At 38.2% G+C, this 27,698-nt stretch overlaps 1 protein-coding gene and 1 long non-coding RNA gene across 11 annotated transcripts in view; both read left to right on the top strand.

Moving 5' to 3' along the window:
- Positions 1-27,698, top strand: part of ATRNL1 (attractin like 1) — a 627,375-nt gene that overhangs the window by 451,313 nt on the left and 148,364 nt on the right. For 9 of the 10 annotated variants that reach the window (XM_039871115.1, XM_039871112.1, XM_039871111.1 and 6 more), the window contains one exon: positions 4,268-4,382. The exons of the other annotated variant lie outside the window; for it this stretch is intronic. In XM_039871115.1, the coding sequence (XP_039727049.1) occupies positions 4,268-4,382 (115 nt within the window). The remainder of the gene's footprint in view (positions 1-4,267; positions 4,383-27,698) is intronic. 10 annotated transcript variants of the gene reach the window in all.
- On the top strand, positions 7,326-20,978 carry LOC120609059 (uncharacterized). The gene is made up of 3 exons (XR_005654642.1): positions 7,326-7,336; positions 11,774-11,780; positions 18,098-20,978. It is a non-coding gene; the product is annotated as an uncharacterized LOC120609059 (long non-coding RNA).

Genomic DNA, 27,698 nt, shown 5'->3' with positions numbered 1-27,698 from the left:
TAGATGCTGTAGGTGAGGCAAAGAAGAATTCAACATGATACCTTCTCTGGAGGAGTAGGAATCTAACAGTGATGTATAACAAACACATCAATACCTGTAGTCAAAGACTGGGAGACGTTAAGTCCACAAAAGGTGTAACAGGAGCCATATTTAGGTATTTCAGAGAGAGGAAGTGAGCATAAGGTCAATAGAGATTGATGAGAAACTGGACCTGCCCTCAGCTTGTTCCAGTGGGAAGACAGGACATTTACCCAAGTGCCATTCAAAGTAGAATGTGAAGAGGGCCAATTAAAAAACAACAGAGGGAGAGACTAAATCCCTCAGACCAGGGAAACCTTCCTGGTTGAGTTGGCTTTGAGAGTATATAATTTTAAGAAAGTCAGAAAGCTGTAGGAAGAATCTGTTAGACAGGAGGAATGTTATGAGTGACGAAGGCACATATTATGGAAACCCTGGGCACAGCTTTTAAACCATGAGCACTAACGTTGACTAAAACACAGAACTTGTGCAGAATAAAAAAGTTTGATGAATGGGTAGACGCAAGGGCCTGGCAGCCCTGAAATGCCATTTTGGACTCTGTCTCACACAGATCATAGAGTGGCAGCCCTCAGATCATTTCTTCCCATAGACTGTCCTTTCAGCAGCAAAAATTTTGAGATTTGATGTCTTTAAAGGAAACTCATACTTTCCAGTTCACTGTAGCGCTCACCAGTTTTTGTTGGGTTATTCTAGAAGTTAAGACAGTCTTTTTACCTTTTATAGGCAGTTACATAGTGGTTAGGCATACAGGCTCAGAAGATCGACTGCATCGTTCCACATCCTGGTGTTGTCACCTATTAGGTCTGCAAACTTAATTAAGTCACTTAAATATTTGACCTTCAGTGTCATCATTTGTAAAATAGGAATAGTCTCTGCCACATGGGATAGGATAAAACCCATGTCAGCACAGTGCATAGCACAAGGCATATCGTAAGCACTTAATAAGTGTTAGGTATTATTTTTACCCACCTGGGCCTTAAAGGAATTTGAGTCTACAGGCCCTACTTTGGAACCACTAAAAGTTTTTGAGATAGGCAATAACGTATTTTATATCTTTTGAGTCCTAATGAATTGCAGTAAACCCTACTTAAATTGTAATGGCCGTTCCAAGGCTGTCAGATAAATCTGTTAACCCCCTAGCTTCTGCGGTTAGGATTTTCAGTGTCAAACTCGATTTGTGTGATTTCGAGAAGCGAATCACCCAGTCAGTCACTTCGAGAGGGACAGTGGAGGCAGGAACAAGCAGCAGCCAACTTTGCTCGTTGGTGTCCTCCAAATAGCCAGTGATTCTTGCAGCAGTATTTTCCCAGGACAGATCAACGTGGTGGCCTCACTTTTGGAACGTGTCATTATGAATTTTAAGACCTGTAATCTTGAAACTCCTTATGATTCTAGAAGCTTCTCTGATAACTTGTTCGTCTTTAATAGCTAAAGAGCAGAGACCGTTTATCATAGCGCCGTTACCCCCAAAAACCAGAATTTGATAATGTGAGTTTGATAGTTTTTACAACACTAGAGTGAACGAAGTCTTTTGTAAAAGTGCTGCATGCTCAATAGACAATGACTGCTAATTACATAACTGTCAGTGACGTTTTTCTGGCATGGTCGGTCTATCACCATCTTCTTGCAATACAACAAATATGTAAATGCCTTGAAGTAACTCACGCTTGCCAAGTGCTGTGGGCAAACAAACCCATGCCTTATCTCTTTCAAAGGCAGCCATGGAAAAGCGGGATAAATTGTATACTTCAGTGAACATATTATTTCATTGTGAAATGATTTTCATTCGTGGTCATGTGTTTATGACTGAACCAACCAACAAACCTCAAGGTATTAGAAATATCATTCCTGCGGTTTTGTTGTTTTCTGTTGCAAAATTCAGCGCTGTAAAGGGTTTTTTCTTTCTTAATTAAAAATCTGTATTGAAAATGAGATTTGTCACAGATTCTTTGGAAATAATTTTTTTAATGACATGAATTCCTGCCAGACTGTCAAAGAGCTGTGGTAGTCACTAATATTTTAAATATGAATAATTCATATTTTTGCTAATATCCTTTTATGAAAATTTTATAGCCCAAAATAGACAAGGTTGTAAGCCAATTTGATTTTCAAATAGAATTATAATCTCCTTTCATATAGTTTATCAATACAAAGAAATTTCTGAAGTTTTCTGTACAATAGCAGTAGAATTAAGAGTTAGAAAATGATTTTAAGGAAGATTTTTGTGGAAGCGGCTTTGGTGGAAGCTTAATTCCTTTTCACGGTGAAGGTATTTCTACACTGTCTTTATCTGTTGCTGCATCTCTGAAGTGTAAAGTAGAAAATAATTAAGTCATTTTCCACCTGAAATTTACGGTCTTTTTTAACTAATTTTTCTCTTCAGTTGGTGCTTTAGGTATCAGCATTTAATGTTTCAAATCTTTTCTTCTAGTGTTAAAAACAGCAGAAAGGTAGCCTAACAACAATATCCACTGATGTTCTCTCAAATTGTTTCTTGTTTTTCTAAATCGCCAAAACCAGCGACCGCTGTTTAACTGTTTTTCATTTTATTTTGTTGTAATCATAAAAGTCTTCTCTTCTAATTTTCGTAATCAAGTATTTTAACATGACTTTGGATATTTTGAATGGTGCTAGTTATTGCATCAAAAGCTTAACAACAAAACCGCTAAGAAAACCTTGCCTGATAGAGAAATGATAGCTTATTTCTTAGGTGTATTAAAAGAGATTTTGATATTTCTAATGTATCACCATCCTTTAACCTAAATTCATTTTATTTTTTCTTAGTATATTTTAACGAATTGACCTTTACATATATTTTACATTTATTAAATTAGAATAAATTTCAGTAGCCTAGAAATATGGTTCGAAAAATTCATAGTATATATATTTTTTAGCCTTGGAATATGACAAGCCTATTCTCTAAATATTTACCTCATTGGAGAATGTCTATGCACGTATGCTGATTTTGACTTAACATTTTCAAAAATAAGTCTGTTAAGTTAAATGTAAGCTTTAAAGTGTAAAACCATAAATCATGTAACTTGATACAAGTATCGCACTATGGCCTACAGCCTTTTCTTGGAAGATTTTTATGCCCTTTTCTTCTAACATCATGGCCACTTTCACCTTTATATTGAAAACTCCCAAAATGTATCTATATGCAGATAATTTTAAAACATGAGATTTATGTTGCTATAAAGGAGAAATCCCTTATAACCACATAAAACCGTTGTCACCAGAAATTTCAGTCAAAGTTTTACACGAAAGGGGACATATTTTATCTTTAATGCCCCATTAAACTTTCTAGATATGGTAGCATTCCAAAATATCCTAGGTGAATGACTACATGTGTCTCTATGTCTTTTGAAAAGTTCAGATGTCGTCAGTGGAAAAAAAAAACTAATCTGTTATAATAATTAAAGCAGTGGTATGTTTTCTTCTATTCAATTTTGCCTTCATGCATAGATGTCCCTTGGATATGACAACCATATCTTCAGTTTTTTGAGCGAAATAGCCCAAACCACCATTTCTACACTAAAACGATATCAAAACTATAGAGACAGTGAAAAGATCACTGGTTTCTAGGGATGGAGAGAGGAGGATGGGGTGAATAGGTGGAGCTCGGAGAATTTTTAGAGCAGCGAAACTACCCTGTATGATGGGTACATGTCATTATACATTTGTCTAAACCACCAAGAGTGAACCCTAATGTAACCTGTGGACTCTGTGTGATTGTGATGTGTCGATGGAGAGTCATCAGTTGTAACACATAAAGCACTCTGGTGGAGGATGTTGATAATGCGAGAGGCATGCACATGTGGGGGAATGGGTATATGGAAAATCTCTGTACCTTCCTCATAATTTTGCTATGAACCTAAAATGTCTCAAAAAATAATAATAATAAAGTCTATTAAAGAAAAAAAAACAAGCTAAAAATAGGACAAAGCAAAGAGTACTTTTCAAAAATTGCACAAATACGTACTGATAAAAGTCACCAAGAAAAATGTCCTCTAACTGTTAATGACTACCATTACAAAAAATGCATATTAACTACAAGAAAATATTAAACTATTAAGAAAATGCAGCATGCCGTGTCCCAACCATTGGGAATATACAGCTTAGTTGACTGAAGCATAGATAGGAGAAAAGTAAAATAGCAATGTCATGTCCATTATGCAAATTTAAAAGGAGTTGGTTTTTTTTGTTTGTTTTTTGTTTTTTTTTTTAGGGGGCACCCAAACCCATCGCCACTGAGCCATGCGCTGGGAACCGAGCTGCCGTTCTCACTGTGTTTCTTTGTCTACCGCGTGGATCATCAGGTGCCCCTCCCCCTGGACAGTCAGGTAAGGCAAATGAGGAGCCATCAGCAGTTAAGCAACACGTGTTGATTGAACTGAAGAAATAAACAATACTACCAAATAGCACAGTAAAAATATTTACATGGTTCTAATTTAGAGTATGGTAAAATTTTATTAGGATACAAACTTTCACCCAAATATCTAGATAGCTGCATTGCCATAACTTCAAATTTTCCAGAGTTTCTTTTAGAAATACATATTGAATATGTGTGTGTGTTTATGTGTAATATGCATATGTGCGTATGTCCATGCACAGACACCCCAATTTGTTGTAATTACAAGAAATCTCACTAGGAGGGCAAACAAGTTCTTGACCCTTAGAGACGGCTTCTTTTCTCCTGGTACATGTGTCCTATAGGATGCTAAATTATAAACGTGATTAGACGATTGCTTCATAAATATGGAACCAAATTAGGGAACTTAACTCACGCATTTGGAATGTTTAGCAGCGTCAGAGGATGACAGCTTGATGCAACCATGTCAGTATGTTTACGGTAACTTCTTGCCAGACAAGTAGACTTCGTGGGCCAAGGAACCCTCTCCTTTCAATGGGCACAGCCAGTCTTTCCCTCTGATTCTCTTTTTCCTACCTAAAAAGCGTAGTTTGAATTGCGGGGTAACTATATGTGTCCTCTTGGAGGTCGTCTCATCTCTGTGACGTGGTCCACGTTGTAAACATGCTCAGTGTTGAGTGTAACTGGTAATTGAATCACAAACCGTGGTTCTTTCTTTCTTTTTGCATATCCTATTCCATCTACTTACAATTTTTAATTTTTCTGTCTCCCAGTTGTTTTCTCTAAACAACTCAGTGAAATGGATGCTTTTTGAGGGTAAGGGTGATTTCAAGTTTATCTTTCTATTCAATTCCCCCTTAAGCATAAAATAAAGTGCCAGAGATCTGGCAGGTTCTCAGTAACAGTAATTGATGATGAACTCGCCTCCCTGTTTATTTTGTCTTTTCTTGGTTCCCTAGTTAGCTTTGACCTTGCTCCTCACTTTCTTGATTTGTGTCCACCCTCACACAAAAATGGAAGTTATACTACATTACACCTTATAAACATAGGATGTTTATATAACAGAATTTCTCTCCTGTATGGGAACAGAGAGTTTCCATCACCTTTAGACTTGTCATTTATGGTAGCTGATAATATCTTGTTGCAGGAATTTCTACCCAAAGTTTGTTTTTAGGTGTTTATTCCAAGAAATAAACATTCTCTTCACCTTCTCATACACTGAATGAATGCCTCCCTCCCCTTTGAGAACCTCCAATGTAAATGGGTTGCAGTAAATAGAACAGTTTGGCACCGGTCAGATAAGATGGGTAATTATAGGTACTGTGCCCAGCTAATGGAAGTATCATTTTAAGGCTGGGATGCTTTCCAAAACAAACACTTCACTAATGAAAACAAGTCTGTGTGGTATACACCAAGGTTCTTCTAGATCCTTGACAAGATGACGTGCCGATGGGCCGAATGAAGGCAGCGGCCAGTGCTCTGTCCCTTTTACCTTTGCAACCTTTTCGACTGATTTGGAAGAGCCAGGGAGCAGTGTGAACCGTGTCTTCGGCTGTGTTTTCTTGCAGATGCATTATGATGACTAACTGTAATTCTATCTTAGATGTGCATTGGGCTTTACACGGTGTTTTCCTGTGTTTTTTTTTTTCCCCCCACATTTGATCCTCCTGACGAGCCTGTAAGATAGTATTGTAAAACTCACTTTATAAATGAGGGAGTTGAAGCATAGAAGTCTTTCATATTTCTACACTGAAGAAATAATTTGGAAATACTAGAGTGTAGAGAAAAACAAACAAACAAGATGCTTATTGCTAATATTCCACATAATTTTTCCTGATGACCTCTCGCAGAAGGCTTATTTCTCTATGATCTATAGCCACGTCTTCACAAACCAAACATTTGGAGGAGTACTGAAAGTGTCTACAGGGTTAATACAAGTAGACTCGAATTAATCAAGTAATGTCGAGCTAACTTTCCATACTTTCTATAGTGCCTATAGATTGAAGTACATTGGATACCTGTGTGCATAGTTCAGAATGAGCTTTTTTGTTTAAAAAATCTACTAAATTTTTTCTAGCTATCCTTGTGGATAGGAGTAGGAAGACTCTCTGAATCTGCTCCTTCAGAATACAGTATTATCTGCTATCTGCAGTCTGCTCTGAAATACATCAAAAACTTATATTGACAGATGGATAGTAGGATGGATAGCTGCACAGATATGTCACAAAGCAACTAAAGTAAATGTTAATGGGAGAACACTGTTCTTTGTAAAAGTCTTTCCCTTCGGTAAGTTTTTTGCAGTAAGATGAGGGAAACGATAAAATTAAAAAGTCTGAACCTTATTGGGGGGAAAAAAGACAGTCTCTATAGAGAGACATTTTCTAGTGTTCACAAGTAGGTTTTCCCTAAACGAGCAAATGCTGACACCAGTATACAAACTGACTTTCTTCTCTCTTCGTCAAGATATTTAGTGTGTACACAGTTAATGAAAACTCAATGCCTGTGTTCCTGTGCTTATCATGGGGCCCTACACGTGGAAAGCAGTTTATAAATGCTTTTATTGATGATGACAGGAGACCTGAGAAGCATGGCCTTGAGCAACCTCTTCCGTCTCTGAGCCTCAGTGAACAATACTGAGCACGTGGACTAGAATTAATTCATCGTTTCCCACATCGCTCTCTCTAGGAACCCTATGTCTGAAGAGCCCCCTCCAGTATTGGTATGGGGGGCAGTATGAGAGGTTTGGGGAAGTTGAGAAGGCAGAGGAGGAGCTTCAAGGACAGACTCCTGACCCCATCCCCACTGCGTGAAGCAGAGGGTACCAGGAGTCTCCTCTTGGTTCTCGGGCTATTTATGTCTCCAAATGTTAGCATATCTAGTCAGTGATTAATTAGCATTAATTATTAGATTAAAGGTCCTCTTCCGGTACTTTGCACAATCTCAAAAATTTTGATCAGGCCCTTTTTGGAAATGTAGCTTCTTAAATGTCGAGTGATGCTTTTCATCACGCACTCTTCATTACCATGAATAAAAAGCGTTTAAGAGAAGGATGAGTTTGCGGCTGTAGAGAAGGCGGACGCATCTATGAGCATGGCAAGTTTATCTCAGAATTTGACCACTAACAAATAAGTGATTGAGAAACATTCAGGGGCTAATTTTGGTCAATTCTTTTCAGTAGCAAGCTAGCAATTTTTTTTTTTAACTTAAAATATGGCATTGTCTTTGAACTTTCTTCTCTTTACACCAGCAAGTATTTCAGTAAGACTTAGCAAGTAATAATTAGACACGACCCTTTTAGTATCGGTTTAAAATTTGTGAAGTCCTTTCTATGGCTCTCATCTTAACAAAGGTCAAAAGAAAAAATGCAGACTCAACCTGTAGATGACCTCATGTGCTAATCTTTTTCTTTTTTTTTTTTTTTTAATGTAATGAATTTATGTGAGCAATTCTCCCTCTAGGTGGCTAAGAAGAGTAAAGGCAAAACATATTAAATAGGCTTTTTGGCATTCCTGGAGCTGGGCTAATTAGGTTCCCTTCTCCCCGACCCCGTAAACCTGCTGCTTTCTTCCTATATTTTCTATGAGCAACCACTGTCAACCATGCCAGACTCTCTTGCGTTAATGTGAGATTTCTGCTGTTGGCACATGTACACCGTGCAGCTACTTTCTCTTCTGACCTCAGAGTGGTTGCAAAACTGACGTCCCCATGAAAACAGGGCTCATCCAGTAACTCTACTGCGTGACACTAAACAACCAAGCATGTCTCTAATCACCTCGGATAGCAGGGTCCCCAAGCATCTTAGAATCACATTCAGACAAAATGTGGACAAATGGAGCTCTTCGAAAGCATAAATTGAAAATGATAATGATTGTTGTGATTCTGTGATAAAGGATTATGATTTCATAGTTGTGGATTCTCACTAATAGGAAGCAGTGTAACTTTTCTCAATAGCCCAAATATTCACTGCTGAAAAGGAGCAATGCGCTTCAACTAAAAGTAGAATTTTGCCCTGATCTTGCTTCATGCTTGATTGACTCTAACGTTACCAAAAAAATACTGCTAGAAAGTCTAAGCTTTTAAAAATTTTTTCCTTTAGGCTGAAAAGTTTGGGCAGGATGACTAGATTATTTTGAAAATTCTAGAAATGTTCTATAATGTTTAAAATGATAGCCTACCCACAGTGTCATGGGTATTGATGACAAAAAGAGAAAGTTGGTTTGATTAAATGAAAAGAGGTAGGAGAAAGAGAACTAGTAATTCCTAGCTTTATATACATTATATGTTTCATATATATTATATGTTTTATGTACATCTGAGCTTTATATGCACATATACATATAGGTACTTTATATATATTCATTGGTTTACCTCTCTTAATGACTCTGAAAAGTAGTTATTGTATCACAATTTTGCAGATTTAAAAAAAAAAACAACTGATACTCAAGAGAGAGTAAATGACTTGTCCAGCACCAATATAGATGGTGAGTGAGTGAATCAGAATTCGAACCCAGGGCCGCCTGGGTCCTCAGCCTGAGAGATGCTCCCTCATCACTTTGCTTCTCTGGACAAGGATACAGAGTGGTCCAGAAAGCCCTCACCCCTGAAAAACTTTTTTATCCAGAGTCAAAGATGAAGGTCTTGAAGAATTCTGCTAAGCTTTGGGCTTAAGGGGACAAGAAGGGTAGATTTATCTTTCCTGGTGATATAACACCAAAAATTTATGAAATGCAAATTTGCGCATGCCAGCTTCACATCTGCTAATGAAGCTATGACTCAGTGCGTATAATAGCAACTAGGGGCATGAAGTTACAGGAAAAGAACCTGAACTTGTATGTGTGAGCTGTGGACTTGCAACCACAAATCCTGAGGTCAAGATCCAGCTCTGCCACCAACGAGCTATGTGACCAAGGGCAAGTCCACTGGTCTCTGGGTCCTATTTTCTCATGTACAAAATGTTGGTTTTGGGTTAGATTCCTAGGATGCATTTCACCCAATCCTGCTGTAAAGTTCTATTACCAATTATGCTAAGCCGTACCACGTGGGGGTAGGAAGAACAAATAAGTTGTTTCTAAGTGGTAACTTATCTAACTGCTCAAGACCAGTTAAGAAACCATATTCCTGTATATTGCTTCTTAGTGATGAGAAATAATTAGCACCACTCCTTTAATTAAAAAAAAAACTTAATAATTTTATTAATAAAGACCAGTTCCCAATCTTCTCAGCATGTCTGAAAGATATAGTTTGTATTGCCCCCATTTTGGAAGTGAGGAAAAGGAAGCTCATAGCACCAGTGAGAAGTAGCAGGTCTTCGGCAATGTCAGCGGGGGACCGGGACCAGGGTCCAGGTCTGCTGGCTCTCAGGGCAGTACTGTCTCCGCTGAAGCCAGTTTTTTGTTGTTTTTTTTTTAAAGCTAATTTACATTTTCTAGAAGCCGCTGGAGACTCTGTTTTCCTTCCACTATATCTTCACACTTGTAGCAACACACCTGCTGATCGAATCTTTGCATCTGCTATAGGTGGCTAGAATGAGAAACTACTGAATTTTATCAAAACTTTATAAAACTCTGGCAGGTTAGTTACCTTTTAACTTCAAATCCAAATACCGTTTACATCCAGCATATATGTCTTCATAAAGAAAGAAAAAAAGAGCACTTCATGGCAAAATAAACTACAAAATTAGGCAGAGAACCCAGGGAATGACAGAGAGAACAACTGTTCTGAGATTATTGTTAATAATATGACTCTGTGTCAAAAAAAAGATGATTAAAAAGGCCCTAAAATCAACAGTAGGGAACAATTTTATCTTCTTTCCAAAATACAGTTATTGTGAATATTCGTATGGTACTTTTATTCATTCAAGAGATATTTAAAAGTATGTACTATGCTGCCAGGCACTCAGTATATGGTAGTGAACAAAACAGAAAGAATTCCTGCTCTCGTAGAGGTGATAGCCTGTGTGGAGATAAATCCAAAAGAAATAACCGTGCAAATAAACTCATAATTATAAGTTATTTTAAGTGCTATGGACAAAGGGTGGACAGCGCTGTGAGCGAGGTGAAACAAAGCCGGCGTACAATTGCCAAGCATAATATCTTTCTGTAGTAGTAACAGAGTGATAAACACAGTCATTCAAATGCCTTTCCTCGGCTCTCATTTGCCATCATGTCTGTAGTGTTTGACTATTGGCTATTCCCCAGCTTACCTCTCCAACTCTGGAAACGTCCCCTCCTCCAGTGTTCTGTGCTTTAATCTACCTCAGGTACCTACTTAAAATTTACTTGGCGATGATGAATGTGAAGCATCTTCTCTCTGCTCATTGTCTGCTTGACATGCCTGCTGACACAGGTGGCATTCCCGAGGCTGCATCCTTGGCCAACTTTTCAACTCTCTCCACCCTCTCCCTTTAGGATCATGCCTTCTCCACTCACTTAGGGGGCCTTGTCAGCAGCTGACTTCCAACTCTGTGCTTCTCCAGCCAACACCTCTCACATGGGCACCAATAGCGTCTTAATCTGGACTTTCTGCTATGTAGGTATAAAGTATTCTTACTTCCCCGCTACCATTTCCTATTCCCGAGACCAGCTCCTCCCCTGACTTTACTGTTGTTGAGTTTGAAATTTTGGTGTTAGCTTTCCTTCTTCTCTCTTTCTTCCCTTTTACATCCAAGTAATCACAAAGCTCTTACTCCGGTAGATTTTACTCCTGTGGAGATAGGGCAGACATCCTTTTGACATTCTTCCTCCATTTTTTTTGTTCAGGCCCAAGTTGCCTCTCACCTGGACTTCTGGAATTGTGCCAAAGGAAAGCACAATTCTAATCATATCACTTTTTTATTCATAAACGTTTACGGGTTTTTTATTCTATTTTGTTTTTATTGCCCATTGAAGTAAGACCGAACATTTACTCTGGGTGTAAAGGTTCAACTTCACCTCACTTCTGGTTTCTTTCAGGTTTACCAACCACAGTCCTCGGCAACCCCGACCTGCAAAGCACCACGGGCTAGCCTGGGGCCCTTGGGCAATCACTTTAACCTCTCAGACCCTCAGTTTCCTCACCTATCAAATCAGGAAGATGACTGGATAGAATGTCTTTATCATTGCTGCTAGGCCTATAATTGATTCCACATGTATGTTTCTTCCTATGATTCCATGAGTGTCTATGTGTTGTCTGTCATACTGTTTGTTTCTGCCTGTTTTCAAGGCCCCATTCAAATGCCACTTACCCTTCCATGCAGCCTTTTCGAGTTCTTCTGTGCAAACTGGATTTTCTGTTTTTATAATTCAAGCTGCATATCTTGGGGACTAAAATCAAGCCCAACACTGTACCTTTGATGAAAAATATCTGTTAAACTTAGTTGCTTAGATTTAAGGTTCATGTAAAATTAGAATATTAGTGAAAGATGACACAAAACAATTTCCAGTATAAGATGTACTAAACCTATCACAAAGTTGCTCTATTTTTATGATTTAAACTTTGATTTCTCTTTTGGATATAATATTTATAAAACAATTTTATTTATGTTTGAAAAAGTACAACTTAGTTCTATCCTTTATGACCAGGAAAAATAATTTTGAATATTATGGAATAAATTCCGCATATTGGTTATACTCAGTACAGATAAACTCACAAAGTATATCTGGCAGATAAAAAGTATCAGTTGCTGTTGTTGTTGGAATTATTCACACATACCATTTATTGTGACTCTATTCGGTGTTTATTGTTATTCTTTCACGTTCACTTTTCTTTCACAGGTGAGGAAAATTAACTCATGGAGATTAATAACTTGCACATATGGCAACATAGTAAATAGAGATGGCACCAGAATTTAAAACCAGAAAATCTCACACCAAAAAAAGATTTTTTTTGGAGAAGGGGGGATTTTTTGGATATGCTCAAAGACCATTTAGCCATACACTTTTTAGGATAACACAGCCTTTTCCTTTTCCAGGGTCACCATAGAGTGACATAGCTGTTGTCCTGCTATTCGATATTTAAAAATTTATCTTTGTGCCATTGTTGACAGAAATGGATTCATGTGTAAAGAAAACAAAGAAAAAAAAGGTTAAGAAACTTGAAGAACAGTGAACATGACTAATTAAACATGCTGCAGAAGCGAGTGAAATACCCAAAAAGTTAACTCCAATACTTTCAAAATAGAGCAATTGGAAACAATCTCACGTAAAAAGTCAGAATTTATAGGCATGAAAAATGAGGCCACCTGCACTGAAAGCATTTCCAACACATTTTTCTTTTCTTTTTCTTTTCCCACCTGCCACCCTTTCAGGTATTTCTAGAATTGATTGGTAAATAATCAGTATGGTCAAAGAGAAAAATAGGAAAAAGTAAGCAGCTCAACAAATTACCTTATAAAGTTAAATGGGAAAATCAAGATTTGTTTGGAATAATCAAGCTGCTTTTGAAGCAACATAGCAAAATAAGAATTTTGTCGGTATGAATAAAAAGTACAGGCTAAAATCAGCCCCCTCCCCCAGTATCTCTTATGATAGCTAACGCCAAGGTCCATATATAAAATTGCCAATTACGAAGACATTTTACTTTTAACTGATCATGAATTAAATAGTCCTGCTGTATATAGGTTTAGAGGAATTTAGCAGAAGCCTACCCCCGTGCATTTAACATGACATCCTGAATGTCAGAGAATTTTAGAATTTTTGGAGCCTCAGAAATCATCTAGTTCTATGCTACATTTTGCAGAAGAGAAACCTGGAGATCCAGAGATGGGATACCTGACTGGGGTCGGTGCATTTGTAGCTGAGCAAGGACTAGAACCAAGACCTCTGGATCTCATACAGGGAGGGATGTACCCCTCCCTCATGTTTATTATGCCATGTTGCAAAACCTAGTCAGAGAAAGAAAATAATAATCATCCACTTCTTACGAGAAAACAACGCTGCATAGCTTTCGATACCAGGGCCCGGAAGTGGCAGACAGAAGGAACTCCCTAGATCCAAAAAGGAAAATTAAGTAACTTGAAAAAGTATTTCTTCTTGTCAGCAAATTGACAAAATGCTAAGAAAACATAGGTCAAGAGCCCTGGGAATTCCTTCTTGTCTCATCAGCGTTTTTCTGGGGATCACTTCAATAACCCAGTGATTCCTGAGCTGACACGTTGGAAGTATGTTCAAGTTTTGATAAAAATTCTTTATTATACTGATAACTGATTTAATCTCAGATCATACCATTTACTGTAAAATGGTGCCACAGTACCTATCAAAGGCATTTTTGAGTTTCAATGTGCCTTCGTTCTTAATTAAAAGCCCAGTGGAGGAACAAGCACCAATAGCAGTGGTGTTGTGATTCTAACTTACTAAGGTAACCGCTAATTGTAATGGCGTTAACTCCTTAAAGCCTCAATGATCTTTCTTCAAGAAAGCCCTTCAAGGGCTTTTACAGAAAGATTCAATGGTCTTCTGAAAAGTGAGTAATTTACCTTCTTTGATCCACTTTATTACTTGCAAATGAGCATAACCCATGTGAGTTGGGCCAGCATCGCAACTGGTGGGCCATGAGTTCAGAGCTGTCAAGCAGATAAAGCACTGGCAAACTTCAGAGAGAGCCCGAGTTCTTAAGAGCTGGGAGGCGATGCTGGCCCTCAGGACTCCAAGCGGTTGGTTTGACCAGTCCTTCCTGGTCCCCGGGCTCATCATTTAGAAGCCTTGGAGGAATAAGTAGATTCTTGCCCCACTAACCTGCTGTCTGACATAATTTCAGCTGCACCTTGAAGGCCTTAAAAGTCTGGATGCGCTGACCATACATTTGGTCTCATTTATTCAACGAGCCAGGCAAGGATCATCAAATCAATAACACAACTGTGCCATCTGCTTTCCCCTTGCTCACCATCGTAATGAAAAATGACTCCTTAAGTGTTCTGTGAGGCAATTAGCTCTGAATGTAAAGCTGTAATGGGGAAAGGCCGAGTCGCATTTGTATTCAAAACTTTACTAGTAAAATGGAAAGGAAACTGCTGTCCATATTAATAGATACATAAAATGTATAAATGGGGTAATTTGGTATTACTCTATTTATGCATAATATTATACAACTGCAGAAACAGAGATAGGAAGGGCACTCAAATGACATCTGGCTTATCCGACTGCCTGCAGCCACAGCTGGTGACCCTGTCCAGAATCGTCTCGGACAGACAATTTCTAAAGCCTTTCCCAAAAGGCATGCCCATAACTTCCGATACTAATTCATCCTGTTAGTTAACAGTCTTCGCTGCAATTTGATCCCATTTTCTTTTGTTTTCTTTTTTCTTGTTCTCGTCTCTCCAGAAATAGAGAACAGCTGACTGTGCTCCTTATAATAATCCATCACATGGCAGAAGGCAATTTTGAAATCACCTCCCAACCTTTAGTTCAAGTTCAGACCAGTACTCCCAGCCCGTCTACCCTTTGGTAGAGCCTATATCTTCCAGGTTGAGTCACCTTGTAACCCAGATATCATTAGGTCAAAACCATGGAATAGAAAGGGACTCGAGGTTATCCTGTCCCTTTGTTTTACAGATGAAGAGACTGAGGTTCACCTGAAGAGACTGCCTTAGAGGTCACCACTGATTATGTGGCAGGGCCAGTGCTGGAACCCAGGGGGCTCTCTCCAGCTTTGCTCTGATGGTTTCTTCTTGGTGCTTAACCTCTCATTTCAAACCAGCTGCCCTGCCTTGCTGGTTACTTTCCACTTACAGTTCAGTAGGACTCCTCAGTCCCTTCCGGACCTTTTCTGCCATTCTGCATTTCGTATTTATGCCCACTTTTTTCTCGCACAAGAAAAGGGAGTAGTTCGTTTCACTTAGCTTCTCTGATGTTCTTAGGTCATTTTTGAGGTTTAATCCTATCCTTCTAAATGCTGTTCTCATGCCCTGTGCCCCACTTGTGTTATCTGCAAATAGGATGATTTTAATGCGATATTAAATACCTCGCACTGCTAGATTCCCAAGTGACTTTTAAATTCCACTTGTTATGAATACACCACATTCTATCCCTTTGCACATGCTAGTCTCTCTGCCTGGACTGTCCTTCCCCACACTCCAACACCCACACATCCTTTTTTTCCACACAGGTCACCTCCTCTGTGAAACTTGCCCTCAGTCCACTACTTTATTTTTTTTTATTTACTACTATAAAAATTTTATTACACTGTCCCTATTCTACCCAGACAAGCTAAAGGCAGGGATTTCCCCCTTATTTATCATTATATTTCCAGGGGCTCAGTGGTGCCTAGAGCGTAGTTGAAACTCAGTCTATTTACTTATTTACCTCCTCTTTCTTACTCACCTGTCTTTATTGGTGCTAACTTCCCAAAGTCCCGACTCTTAAGCTAACTGTAAATTCATAATTTCAACTGCATTTTGTCTATGGACTTTTTATATGTATCTTACTATAAATTAATTCTAGGTGCTTCTCAGGTTTTAAAAACAAAAACCTCCTTAATCTCTGCTCTAAACCTTGGCTTATGAAATAGAATGGAAAACTTTGTTCTGGTTACAACAAGTGATTCCTGACTAGTTAACTAGGGCTGTTGTTTCGGCCCCATCCTAGACACCTATTTGTCACAAGCCATGTTAGTCATTTTGCAGAGTGTGTGTGTGTGTGTGTTTTTTTTTTCCTATGTTTAACATATTTCTTTGGGTCTTTTGTTATTTTTTTTTTTCGTATATAAAAATCTCACTTTGATTATTTGGTCATTCATAAAAATCATTGTTCGAACATTTATTTCTAAGACCATCTTTTCCCTGTTCTTAAAAGTAATATTTTATGGGCTTTTCTTCATTCTTGGAGCTTTAAGGAGGATCAGAGTCCCTTCTACTTTTCTTGGCAGCCCGGTTGCAAGTCATTAGGCTCTGTTTCTGCCGTGTGGACCATCCGTTTACAGCCTCCTCTGATTCTTGTTTGGCTATGTGGCTTCTGTATCCTTTGTTGCAGTTTTCATATCCCAGTTGTTCTTTAAGACTGATATTTTTCAAACACGTTAGGTCTCTATCTTAAGCACTCTTTGTTATTAGCCTTGTCTCTTGCATGCGAAAACAAGTCAGTCTTTTTCAAGCTATCTCGTGCTTAGTACATTACAGATTATGTTCTATTTCCCTTTATACTTCCAGTGGGTCACTTCAGTCTTTGCGTTGATGCTTTTCACTTTCCCCAACACTTTAGAATCATCGTCTTTTCCTAGGCTTCTTAGATGACGTATAGTCTTATTAGGGTACTCCTACGTTCCCTTTTAGCTTTTTGTGCAGCTCCTGTCCCCCCATACAAGCTTCCCTTCGATTTTTTTCCCATCTGCATTAAAAGCATTTCTAAGAAATGCAAATTAAAACAATCCTGAGATATTTCTTGCTTATCATTTCTTCACTCATTATGTTGTTGAAACATACCATTTCTTCGCCTTTCACGCTGGTGAAAATTTAAAAAGTATGACGACACACTGCCGATGAGAAGGCAAACTGGCGCAGCCCCGTTGAAGAGAACTTGGCGATACCTTGCAAAACTACACTTGTACTCTTCTGATCCAGCAATCCCACTTCTAGGAGTATAGTCTAAAAACCACCCCCAGCAACGTGAAAATACGCATGTGTTGGTTATACATTTCAGCATTGTTTGTAATCACATAATACTGGAAACAATGTAAATGACCATACATGGGGAAGTAGTAGAATATGGTACATCCGTAGAGTTCAGTGCATCTGTTAAAAAAGGAATGAGGAAGATCTCTGTGAACTGGTATGAAATTATTCCAGAATATATGAAGTGATCATGTGCAAAAAAGAAAAAAAAATGTCTAGAGTATGCTATCCTTCATATAAGAAATAAGGAAAGCATACAGATATATCTATTCAGCTTTGCAAAAGGTTGTAAGAAAGAAAAAGCAAAACCTATTGAGATGTGTTATGCACAGGAAGTTGAGTGGAAATGGAGTATAAAAATTGGAGAATAATGGAGTGAGTAGTAGGGATGAGGAGGGATGACACTTCTTTGAATATACCTTTTGGTTTACCTCTGAGTCTTAGAAACATGATAACGTTTTACATACCCAGTAAGTAGACACATAAAGTTAGGATGTAGGGAAGCCAAAATGGAATACAAACTATGAAAAAATGAGCCTAAATGTATTACAAATGAATAACAACTACATCGAGGATAAGGAAGAAAAGAGCAACCTAAGTAACTTTAAAAAATAGTATTTTGACTAAGGCTAAAGGCAAAAAGAACTATATGCAAACATTGTACTGTAGTTAGTACATTTGTTTCTCCCAGAGACCAGCATGGGCTAGCAATTCTGACACTACTTTATATCTATGTTGGGATCGAACAAAGAGTAAATAAATTGGGGAAAATGAGAGCTAGGTTTCTCACTGTCAGAGAAAAAAGATACATGTGAGGGACGTGAGAAGGGTGGAATAAGATCTGCGGTACTGTACTGGAATTAGGGGGATCAATAAGAACTCAATCACATACAGGTAGATAGATGTGTATAGAAATACAGATGTGTGAGTGTGGGTTAGTATACATATATGTGTTTCTTAGCCATGTCCACCGAGAGGAGCTGGAAGCAGTGATACCTCAATAGCAATGAACACACTTAGCACCTGTGTCTTGGTTTCTTAACCCTGCTCTCCAGTAAAAGGAACCAGAGCTTTTTGGAGTAATGGCTGACTCTACGGCTAGGAAGAGAAGTTGCGTCTGGGACACCTTCTAGGTCCAGAAAGAAAGTGTTCAAAACCTGTGAAGACATGTTGAAAATACTCAGGAGCCCACCTGAACAACTTGAACAACAATATAAATAAGTGTACATTGGATTATAAGTCAAAGATTAAATTAGTATCCGATACTACCATAGATATATAATTAAATAAATAAATGGGAGAGGAAGGGCATCTCTCCCTTGTAGTGGAATTCAATGAATATATAAAGAATAAGGGAAATAGAAAAATCACCATTAGACAGATACCATGGTAGTACAAGAACCACTGATGGAATCTAAAATTAATGGGAGACGGCGTAATGTAAAACAGTGCATTTGCCAGCCTCAGAGTATCTTCCCATAAGACAGTTAAGTTACAGACGGGAACACAAATTTACAGTAGAAAAATATAGCAAATATGACCTTATCTAAATGATTAAGGTTAATATCACCAGTAATAAAACGTATAGAAGTCATATACCCCCTGATATGTTGCACTGAAAAGAACAAAACATCACTTCTGTGGTATTGTTAAATGCACAACACAGATGTAATAATGACAAAGGACCAGACAAATCCAAATTGAAGAACAGGCTGCAGAACGAACTGACCACAACAACTCTTCACCAATGTCAAGATCATGAAAGACAAAGGAAGACGGAGGAATTAACACCGGAGACTAGTGACATCGGCGTGCGGTGGAGATCCCGAATTAAATCCTGGACCAGAAATAAAACGTCAGTGGAGAAACCGGTGAAATTCAAGAAGTTCTATAGATTACTCAGGACTACTATATCAGTGTTACTTTTCTGGTTTCTATAATTATACCATGACTATTTAAATTTAGAGGAAGCTGGGTGAAGGGTGAGAACGCTACTCCTTTGTAACTTTTCCGCAAATCTAAAATTATTTCAAAGTGAAAAGTTAATAAAAAAACTCTCACACCTCTTCTGCAAATGGATCATATTCCTAAAGTTAATCTATAGGTCGCAGGCTATATTTTCTCATAGAAATGATATTTGCCTGGTTATTTGATTCCTGGGTTGGCCCTCAAGAACTTACTTAACCTAGAATTTTTGTGTGTATGTATATCTCTGTTCACTAATTATCCTCACTGTATTCTAGAACATATTTCTTGGAAGAATGATTACTCATTGCCAGGAATATTGTTGCTTGTCACTCTAGAAAATGCTACATAGAGTTGTCTAGATGAAAAGCAGCACGGTCATAAACCTGCTCTCGCAATTTGGGGGGCCTGTTCTTGTGACTTTCGGTTTGGCGCTCAAATTTTGAAATCACCGTTTTCTCTTTCTGTGATTCGGCAACCACGTGAGCTTTTTGCGCCTCCATTTCAGCTACCTAAAAATATGGCTGTCATACTCTTAGAACTTTTAAGGTGAACCTTGTATATTCCACACAGTTTATATTAAATCATGCCATCCCCAAAATACCTCCAAATTTGGTGAAAATCTATTCAGCCATTATTATGTGACATGTTAACATACAAATGAAACTCTAATTTCTTAACTTATAACAAAATAACACTAAACATAGCCACAATTTACTGAACACCTGCCATGTCCAGCCACTATCCCAGGTGCTTTATATATCTATTACACCATTTAATTTTCTTACCTACAACCCATGGGGGAAATTATCCTTGTTTTACAGCTTAAAAAAAAAAAAAAATCCAAGCCTCAGAAAGGTCATTTTACTTGCAAAAACTGTTTTACTTGCAAAGATATTAGAGCAAGCAAGTTGTAGAGCTGATTTTAGAGGCAAGTCGGTGTGACCCATAGGCTGAGCTGCCCTATTGTGGAAGTCTCCGAGGCCCCATCTGCCAGGCCACTCGCTCACTTCTCAGAAACACTGAAAATGAATAAATCTTGTGGACGTCTCTGTGCTGTCCTCTTGAACTTTTCCCTTGATTTTTGAACTACACGTTCAGCTTTATTTTGCTGATTAGAACGCCTTATTCTTGAAATACTACCTTTTAAGTATTTTGTGGATTTTTTCCCTCTAATTCTGCATTCTGTCTTTAAATCCTATTTGATGAGCAAATCAGAAAACATCAGACTTCTAATGCCACATGAGGAGCAAGGTTAATAAAAGCTTAAAACAAGATGATATACACTTACTGAAGTACTTTTACTTACAATGTATTACTATATTTTTTGTTAAAAATTTGAAAAAATTTAAGTAAGCATCTCGAGATCGTGATTAGACTAAGAAGCTCTTCCTAGTAAAAATACCCTTAAATTTTGTTGAAATGGATATGTACTAATCAATTATTGGGGGTGGGACTCCTAATGCAAATGTATTTCTATTATGGACATTTTTCAATTTAGAAAATATATTCAGTAGGCTGTATAAATGTCCAAAATTAACACAGACAGACAGACAGACAGACAGACACACACACACACACACACACACACACACACACACACACACACACACATCCCAACAACAAACAAAAACCCCTATCATTTACTGGATATTTACTACGAGTTAGTTGCCATAATTGTTTTCTTATATTTTCTCATTTAATCTTATAATAATCCTATAAGTTAGTTACTATTTATATTTTACAAGTTAGGAAACTTGAGATTCAAAAACTTGCCAATAATTTATAGAGCTAATAACTGAAAAAAATTAGGATTTCAATCCATTTTTTTTTCTGACTGTAAAATTTATGCCTTTAATCCCTATACTCTATAAAGTTTTTCTGGCAGGTAACTGTTAAATATAGCATAAAAAACTCAGAAGGAAAAAAGGCATTTACATGAAATATATTAAGCTTACATTTAATTTGCACTATGTTATGATTTAAAAAAAAACAGCAAAAAGAAAGCAGGGATTTTAAAGAGTGATTCAGAGATCAAATATTATTTTATCTTTTGTCCCAGAGCATTTCAGATTCAAACCCAAGGCTTCACTCTTGGTGATGCACATCCATGCCTGTGTCCTGTAATTGGTAAATTTACATCATGTGTGTCACCAGCAGCTTAAGAAAGGCACAGATGTCAGTTTTAGGAAATCCTGGGAATTTCGGGCCGGCTCAGACTAATTTGTCCAATCGATAAAATGCTAATGAAAAAAATAAATCTAAACCTTTACCATAGTAACTCTGAATTCTACCCACAAAGATTAATGTAACTGCCTTTCTAAAATCCTTAAATTATCACACAGTTAAAAAAATCCTTTAAAAAAGTATTTGTCTTTTATAAAAATGATCAGTGTTGAACCGGTAATGTAAGGATTAACAGAAATTCTAGTTGCAAATGTTAGCAGTTTTGGAAAACTAAATTCCACTGTTCCATTTTCTTAGAACAATAGAGTTCCCTATTGTTACTTGTTGGTTTTAATGGTATTTTGAAAGCACATTTAGGAATTTCAGGCAACTAACTGCTTAAGCATTATGAACGTCTCTTTAATGTGATATAGTCAGAGGAAGCTTTCATTTATTTGCACTGTCTTTAGTAGCTCAAGAATGGTACCACACAAGGTCAAAGACTGCTTACTGGAAGCTGCAGCCTACAGGCTGCTTAGGTTCCTGGTATGCTTTCTTCTCCCTGAACTGTCCCTCTCCTCTCTTCCAATCTCAGTTTCATTAGCATAAGAGGATCAGACAGCTAGAGTGCATCTTGCTCAGCCCCTCCCCATCTTCTGTAGCTTCCATCTCATATTTTTAAACATATCCATAGACTGAGACTACACAGATTCTCATCATAATAATTTCCAGATCTTAATTTCCTTTTAGTACTTGAAATGTGACTACTGTGTGATTGATTTTTATGTAAACATACGGGAGCTTATACATTGAATTGGTTGCTGCCCCCTTCAAGGCTGTTACCTTGGAAGATTAAATAGACTTATTCCAGTCATAGGAATCTTAGTAGTTGAGAAATGGAGAGGACTAGTGGACTTAAACTCACTCCAGCTCCTGCCCCTTCCTTCTCGTTCAGCTTCTCCCTAGCCGACCTTCATGTACAGTGTCTATTATCATCAACTTCATTTACTCCCCAGCCCACAATAATCTGATGTCAACAGTCACTTCTCTATTAAATCTCTCTGCTGAGGTCACCAGTGACCTCCATATCTCATAATGGAGGCGATTTGGTGAACTCTCATTTTCCCTAACCCACTTATTACACTAAAAATTACCTGTCTGCCTCCCTGACTAGACTGCGTGCTCCATGCAAGCAGGGACCATCACAGCATCCTCTATGTCCAACAGTGCCTGACACAATAGGCCCTCAATACTTAGCTCGATGAATGAATGAATGAATGAATGTGTCCTTGTATTTTGTCCCTCTGCTTTTTTCATATACAAAAACAGAAGCCCTAAGGAAGGCATACAGTCTGCCCAAGGTCATACAGTTGGCTGTTGACAGAACTAGCACGTGACCCCAGGTCTTCTAACTCCCAGGCCGGTTGGTTTCCTACCGTGCTGACATTGCTCAAAATAAGGCCTGGCTTCCTCTTTTGAATTGCTTCCAAAGCCCACAGTATATGCTCTCGAATATACTTAGTGACAAATCTGTACTCACCTGATCGGTAGCTTTGCTGTTTGAAATCTTTCTCATGTTAACAGGAGTCTCTGGGATCTGGCCTCAAAGCACCTTTTTCATTCTCACCACCTGCAGGTCCTTCACGCCGCAGAAACGGCACGTTCACTATTTCTCGTACAGAGCCTGATGTTCCCAGCCCTAGGCCTTTGCTTATAATCTTCCATCTGCCGGGAATGTCCTTCTTTCACCCCCCAAATGTCCACATCCTATTCATCTAGGTTCTTGGTCATGTTCTTTCCAAAACAGGGATTTGACCTGTGAAGACAGAGGGAGGAAGGCAATAAGCATTGACTGAGCACACGTTTTCACACATCTTGTATCATTTTATCTCACTGAACGGAAACTGGAAAATGCACGAGGACTTGGTGTTCAGCAGAAAGTCAAGAGGAAGAGCCAATGAGCGTTGCAACCTCACAACGCATGACAAAAGCTTGTGAAGGTGTGTGTAAAAGGACACACCCCAGCTTTGTTCCAGCCTAAAGAATTGAAGACCCCATTGTGGGAGTGCTATCAGAGTCAGAGTATTTTGCTAAAAAATAGGCATTGAGTTGATTTGACTCTGTTTATATTTGTAGTAAGTAGCCAGGGATCCTCAACTTTTGTGGGAAAGAGCTACATGAGATTGGTAATCAGGTGTTTGTACACGTGTGTGTACAAACTTGTGAACACACAACCCCACATGCAGGTTCTGAGGACTGAGCAGGTGGAGGAGCACGCAGGGGAATCGAAACACTTCTTTTGGAAAGGGAACCTCATTTCCTTTCTGCTGCCCAGTCCCTCCACCCGCCCACCAGTTCTTCTCCCTATCGCTCATGGGCATTTATGTTTTATTGATTGGTTTTCTGATTATAAAATTAATGCTTTTTTTTTTTTAATTTTAGAAAATTGGGAAAAGAGAACCCATAAAATCTTACAACGCAGAGATAACCAACAAAAGACAGATTTCCTCTCAGGACTTAGACATATTTAGATTTTTCTCCTTTTACATAAGTGGCATCATTTTTTAAATGAAGTTCTGTATTCTGCTTTTTCACTGAATGTTGCATAATTAGTATTTCTCTGTGTCATTAAAAATTCTTCAGAAATATTTTAATGACTGCATAACATTGCATTTTATGGGTGTATCATAAACTTCTTAATTAGTCTCCTCTTCTTAGCTATTTATGTTGTTCCCAAACTACTTCTGCTTCTTCTTTTTTTTTTTGCTGGTAGAGATTGTTGTAAATCATGCTGTGATAGATTCTCGTGTAAAACTTTTGTTCATGTCTCTGATTACTTCCTTAGGATATAATACTAGTTCTGAAACTGGGAGGTATGAACTTTTTTTTTAGGGTTTCAATACATACTATTAAGTCGCTTTTCAGGAAAATTTAGCAATTTCTTTTCAGTCAACTGAGGCATTTTGAATGTCATGAAAACCACTGTAATAAATTATGTCTCCGTCCCCTCCCTAATGAAAATGCCCATGGGACATAGGGAAACAGTCAGATTCTACAACCAAGGGATTAATTGTTTGACTAGTGACAGGTCCCTGCATTCAGCAAACCAGGAGCCTCAGCAAAGGCCCAGTAGAGGAAGAGTGGAGGAGAAATCATCTGCAGTTAAGACAAGGCCACCCATTAGCATATGAAGAAACCGTCACTAAAAGTTTACCAATATGTCTCTAGTGCATTTGATGGCATGTGCGTTATTATTTACACTCCACCTGCATCTTAAAAGCTTTTGAGGTGAGTGCCGTGCAGCTGGGACCGTTCTTCATGGAGCATTCCCCGAGCTCTCCAACCTGCCCAACTGAGTAACCAGGCCCCAAAGCAGAGATTATTATCCCCATGTTCAGTGGGGTCTAACCCATCCATCCCTACTTGATCACTGATGATATCATGAACATCTTTATACATCCATCAAGCTTTTACGAAAGACAGTAAAACATTAAAATGGTTAAAAGCGCAGACTCTGGAGCCAGACTGCCCGAGTTTTAATTCCTGGCTCTACCATTTAATAGTCATGTGATCTCGGGCGGGTTACTTCATATGTCTGTGCCTCAGTTTTCTCATCTCTAAGTTGAGGATGATAATAGTTCTTTCCTTCTGAATTATCATGAAGAGTAAATGAGTTAATACATGTAAGGCACTAGGAACTTTTTCCTTAGTACTCAGGCCCATAGTAAGTGCAAAATAAGACTCCTATTTTTATTATTTTAAGTTGCTGAGAATTAATTTCCATAGAGGAACTAATATTGGATAATAAAAATATTTTAAAGCAATTGGCTTGGACTCTGTGGATAAAAGTAAAACTTTTATCTAACTAGATTCTCAAGAATATTCTGGTCTGACCCTGAAAAGTTTTGTTTGTTTGTTTGTTTTGTTTTGTTTTGTTTTCTGACAGCCATGCTTAGTAAACTTTTACATCTCCTGGAACTATTTGAAAGCAGTATCTTATACTAGACACAGAAATCATTAGCATTACTGTCCCATTTGACACTCTTTCCTTTAATATGAAAGCCAAAAATATGCTTTAGCATCAGACATTTAAAAAAAATCTAGCCCGCTATTCTGTCTAAGGCAGGGCATTTCCTAAATCAATACTGAAACACCATAGAACTTTCCCATAATCTCACAAGCCAAATATATCAGTGGCAATGACAACAAGAAGTATATTTCCTTTCAGAAATTGTTTTTAGCCATATCCTTTCTGCTGGATTCATCTGGACAGATCTCACTGAGGTTATCAGTGTGTTTAGAATTTGACGGTTCTAGCCCTGGAAAAGCTTGGTCAGATTCATATATATATGTTTATTGGACTTCCAACAATGAACCGTTTGAAATCTAATTCCACTGAATGATCCTGGTGAACAGTGAGCTAAATGAAAATGCTTTCAAGTAAAGAACTGTTGAAAGATTCAGGAACTGCTTGACCAGCAGAAACTGGCCATGGACTCGAGAGTCTATAAACTCTGGGCCATCATGGATAATTGAAAGTCATAATCTTCCAAAGAGCTTTAATTGAATATTCAGAAATCTGTATGAAAATAAACTGAGTCAACTAAAGAATAAACACAGCTAAACTAAGCAACATAAATCTTCAAAAGAAGAATCCTAATTAAAAAGATATATTGCACTCCCTGGACTTTGCCATTCTGGTTGTTTTCAATATTATGCCACTGGGAAAATTCAGCTGTTTCTAATCAAATAATTTAAACTCCCATGCTGGGGCTTAAGGGTGAATTCTCCCATTTTTCTCTTGCTACTTGTTTGGGGGATGAAGCAGTACAAATTGTTCAGACACCAATCAGATTTATCATCCTGTGCCTTTTGATGACATCCATCTGTTTATCTAAGAAGCCATTAAAGACTTATTGAGTTACAGCACTATGGAGAAAATTGGGTTATCATCTATGGTTAAATCCAATTCTTGCATCTGCCATCTTTTCAGCTTATGTGGTGTATTCTGAAATTACCCTGACTTGCAGACCTACACTACAAGAATACATTTGCTTCATCGCCTTTTTTATGTCATTTCTAGAGAATTTCTAATGCATGAGCAATTTGTGGTTCAGGAAAATGTTGACAGAAAGATGTCAGTGCTTTCTCTTGTTAAAAGTTCAAAAGCCTAATAGGGACTGTGCCAGCTTAAAAGTCTTATCCAAAAGTGAGCACTGTTCACTTCTGAGCTTTGTATTTAGTCTAGCCTATTCAAAAAAAAAAAATTTTTTTTTTTGACTCTAGGTCACAGAGGAAGAATTGTGTTCATCATAAGATAAAGATAAATTTTATCAAGTCAAAATTCAAATAGACCAAAAAAAGTGAGAGCTCATCACAAATGGTGTTCAATAAATACCAGCAGGTAAACTGATAAGACACAAAGGACCCAATCTTCCTAGGAATGACTAGGTAGGAGTTCAGGGCTTATCTCATAAGTCAAGCAGCTTAAGCAATGCTAAAAGTCATGTTTTCTGAGCTGGCTGAAGAGGCGATGGACTGTGTGGAGAAAACTAATTGAAATAAAGTGAATATTTGCAGTTTCCTGGAGATGCTGTTATATCCTGACTGCAGGAGCTCCAGAGAAAGCGCAAGTGTAAATCAGGCAGATGCGTCAGTTTGCCAGTTTTTCGAGCATTTGTCAGAAGAATAATGAAGACTCCAGGAATACAGCATTTCCTTGATTTGTTTATGTAAATCAGGTCAGAATTCTGGGAAGCCTAGATTTTCTGGGAATCTTCAAGGATTACAGCATAGCTGTGCTTCCTTAAAACCTAGCCATACGCGCGCTGTTTATTGACCATTTAAGGAGGTCCTTCCTATCATATTTCACAGTGTCCTTTAATTGTTTTCCTCATTGTGAGATAAGTACCCTGAAATGGGAGACAGTAGCTGCGCAACAGCTGAGCATAATCAATTGAGAACAACATGCAGATGTGGCTGGTTTCAGAAAGAAATTCCTTAGTCTGTATCTACCTGTTTGCTTGTCCGTGACCTTCATACAGCTCTGTCTGTGCTGTCGGCAGAGAAGCTGGTTTTGTAAGTCACCGGCAATGCCACAATGATAGAAAGCTATTTCCAAGGCAAGGATGACCAGGAACCAGGACGTGGACCCCAGAGTAGCAAATATGAGGCAGAAGAGTCTCCTGGGAGGACTTCATACCCTACTAAATTCAGCCAAGGTGAATTTGAGTAGGACTGAAAAAGCTTCTTTTCAGTGTGAGAAGTGTTATACGTTATGACTTTAAGGGCTCTGGTCTTTCTCTCTTGACCACTCTAGTCCATCTGTAAAATGCTTCCCTAGCTCGCTCAGGTCTGAAATTCTGTGCCTTAAGGTAATTTTTGGTTGGGGAAAGGAGGAGTGAGGGCCCTTGAGCTAGAAGGAAAAAAACACTTTGTTGCCACAAAGCTTTTGCCTGGGATCTACTCTGTGGGTGGTCTATTAGCTAAATATTTTGACTTTCAGTCAAAATGGCCGAGGAAAGTATACTGGCAACATGTCGTTCATTCATTCAAAGACTGGTTTTAGAATACGTA

Source organism: Pteropus medius, unplaced genomic scaffold (assembly GCF_902729225.1).
Source record: "Pteropus medius unplaced genomic scaffold, Ma_sr-lr_union100, whole genome shotgun sequence".
In the NCBI taxonomy this organism is placed as follows: Eukaryota; Metazoa; Chordata; class Mammalia; order Chiroptera; family Pteropodidae; genus Pteropus; species Pteropus medius.
The sequence above is the reverse complement of the archived record's forward strand: the minus strand, read 5'-3'. Positions and strand labels throughout refer to the sequence as shown.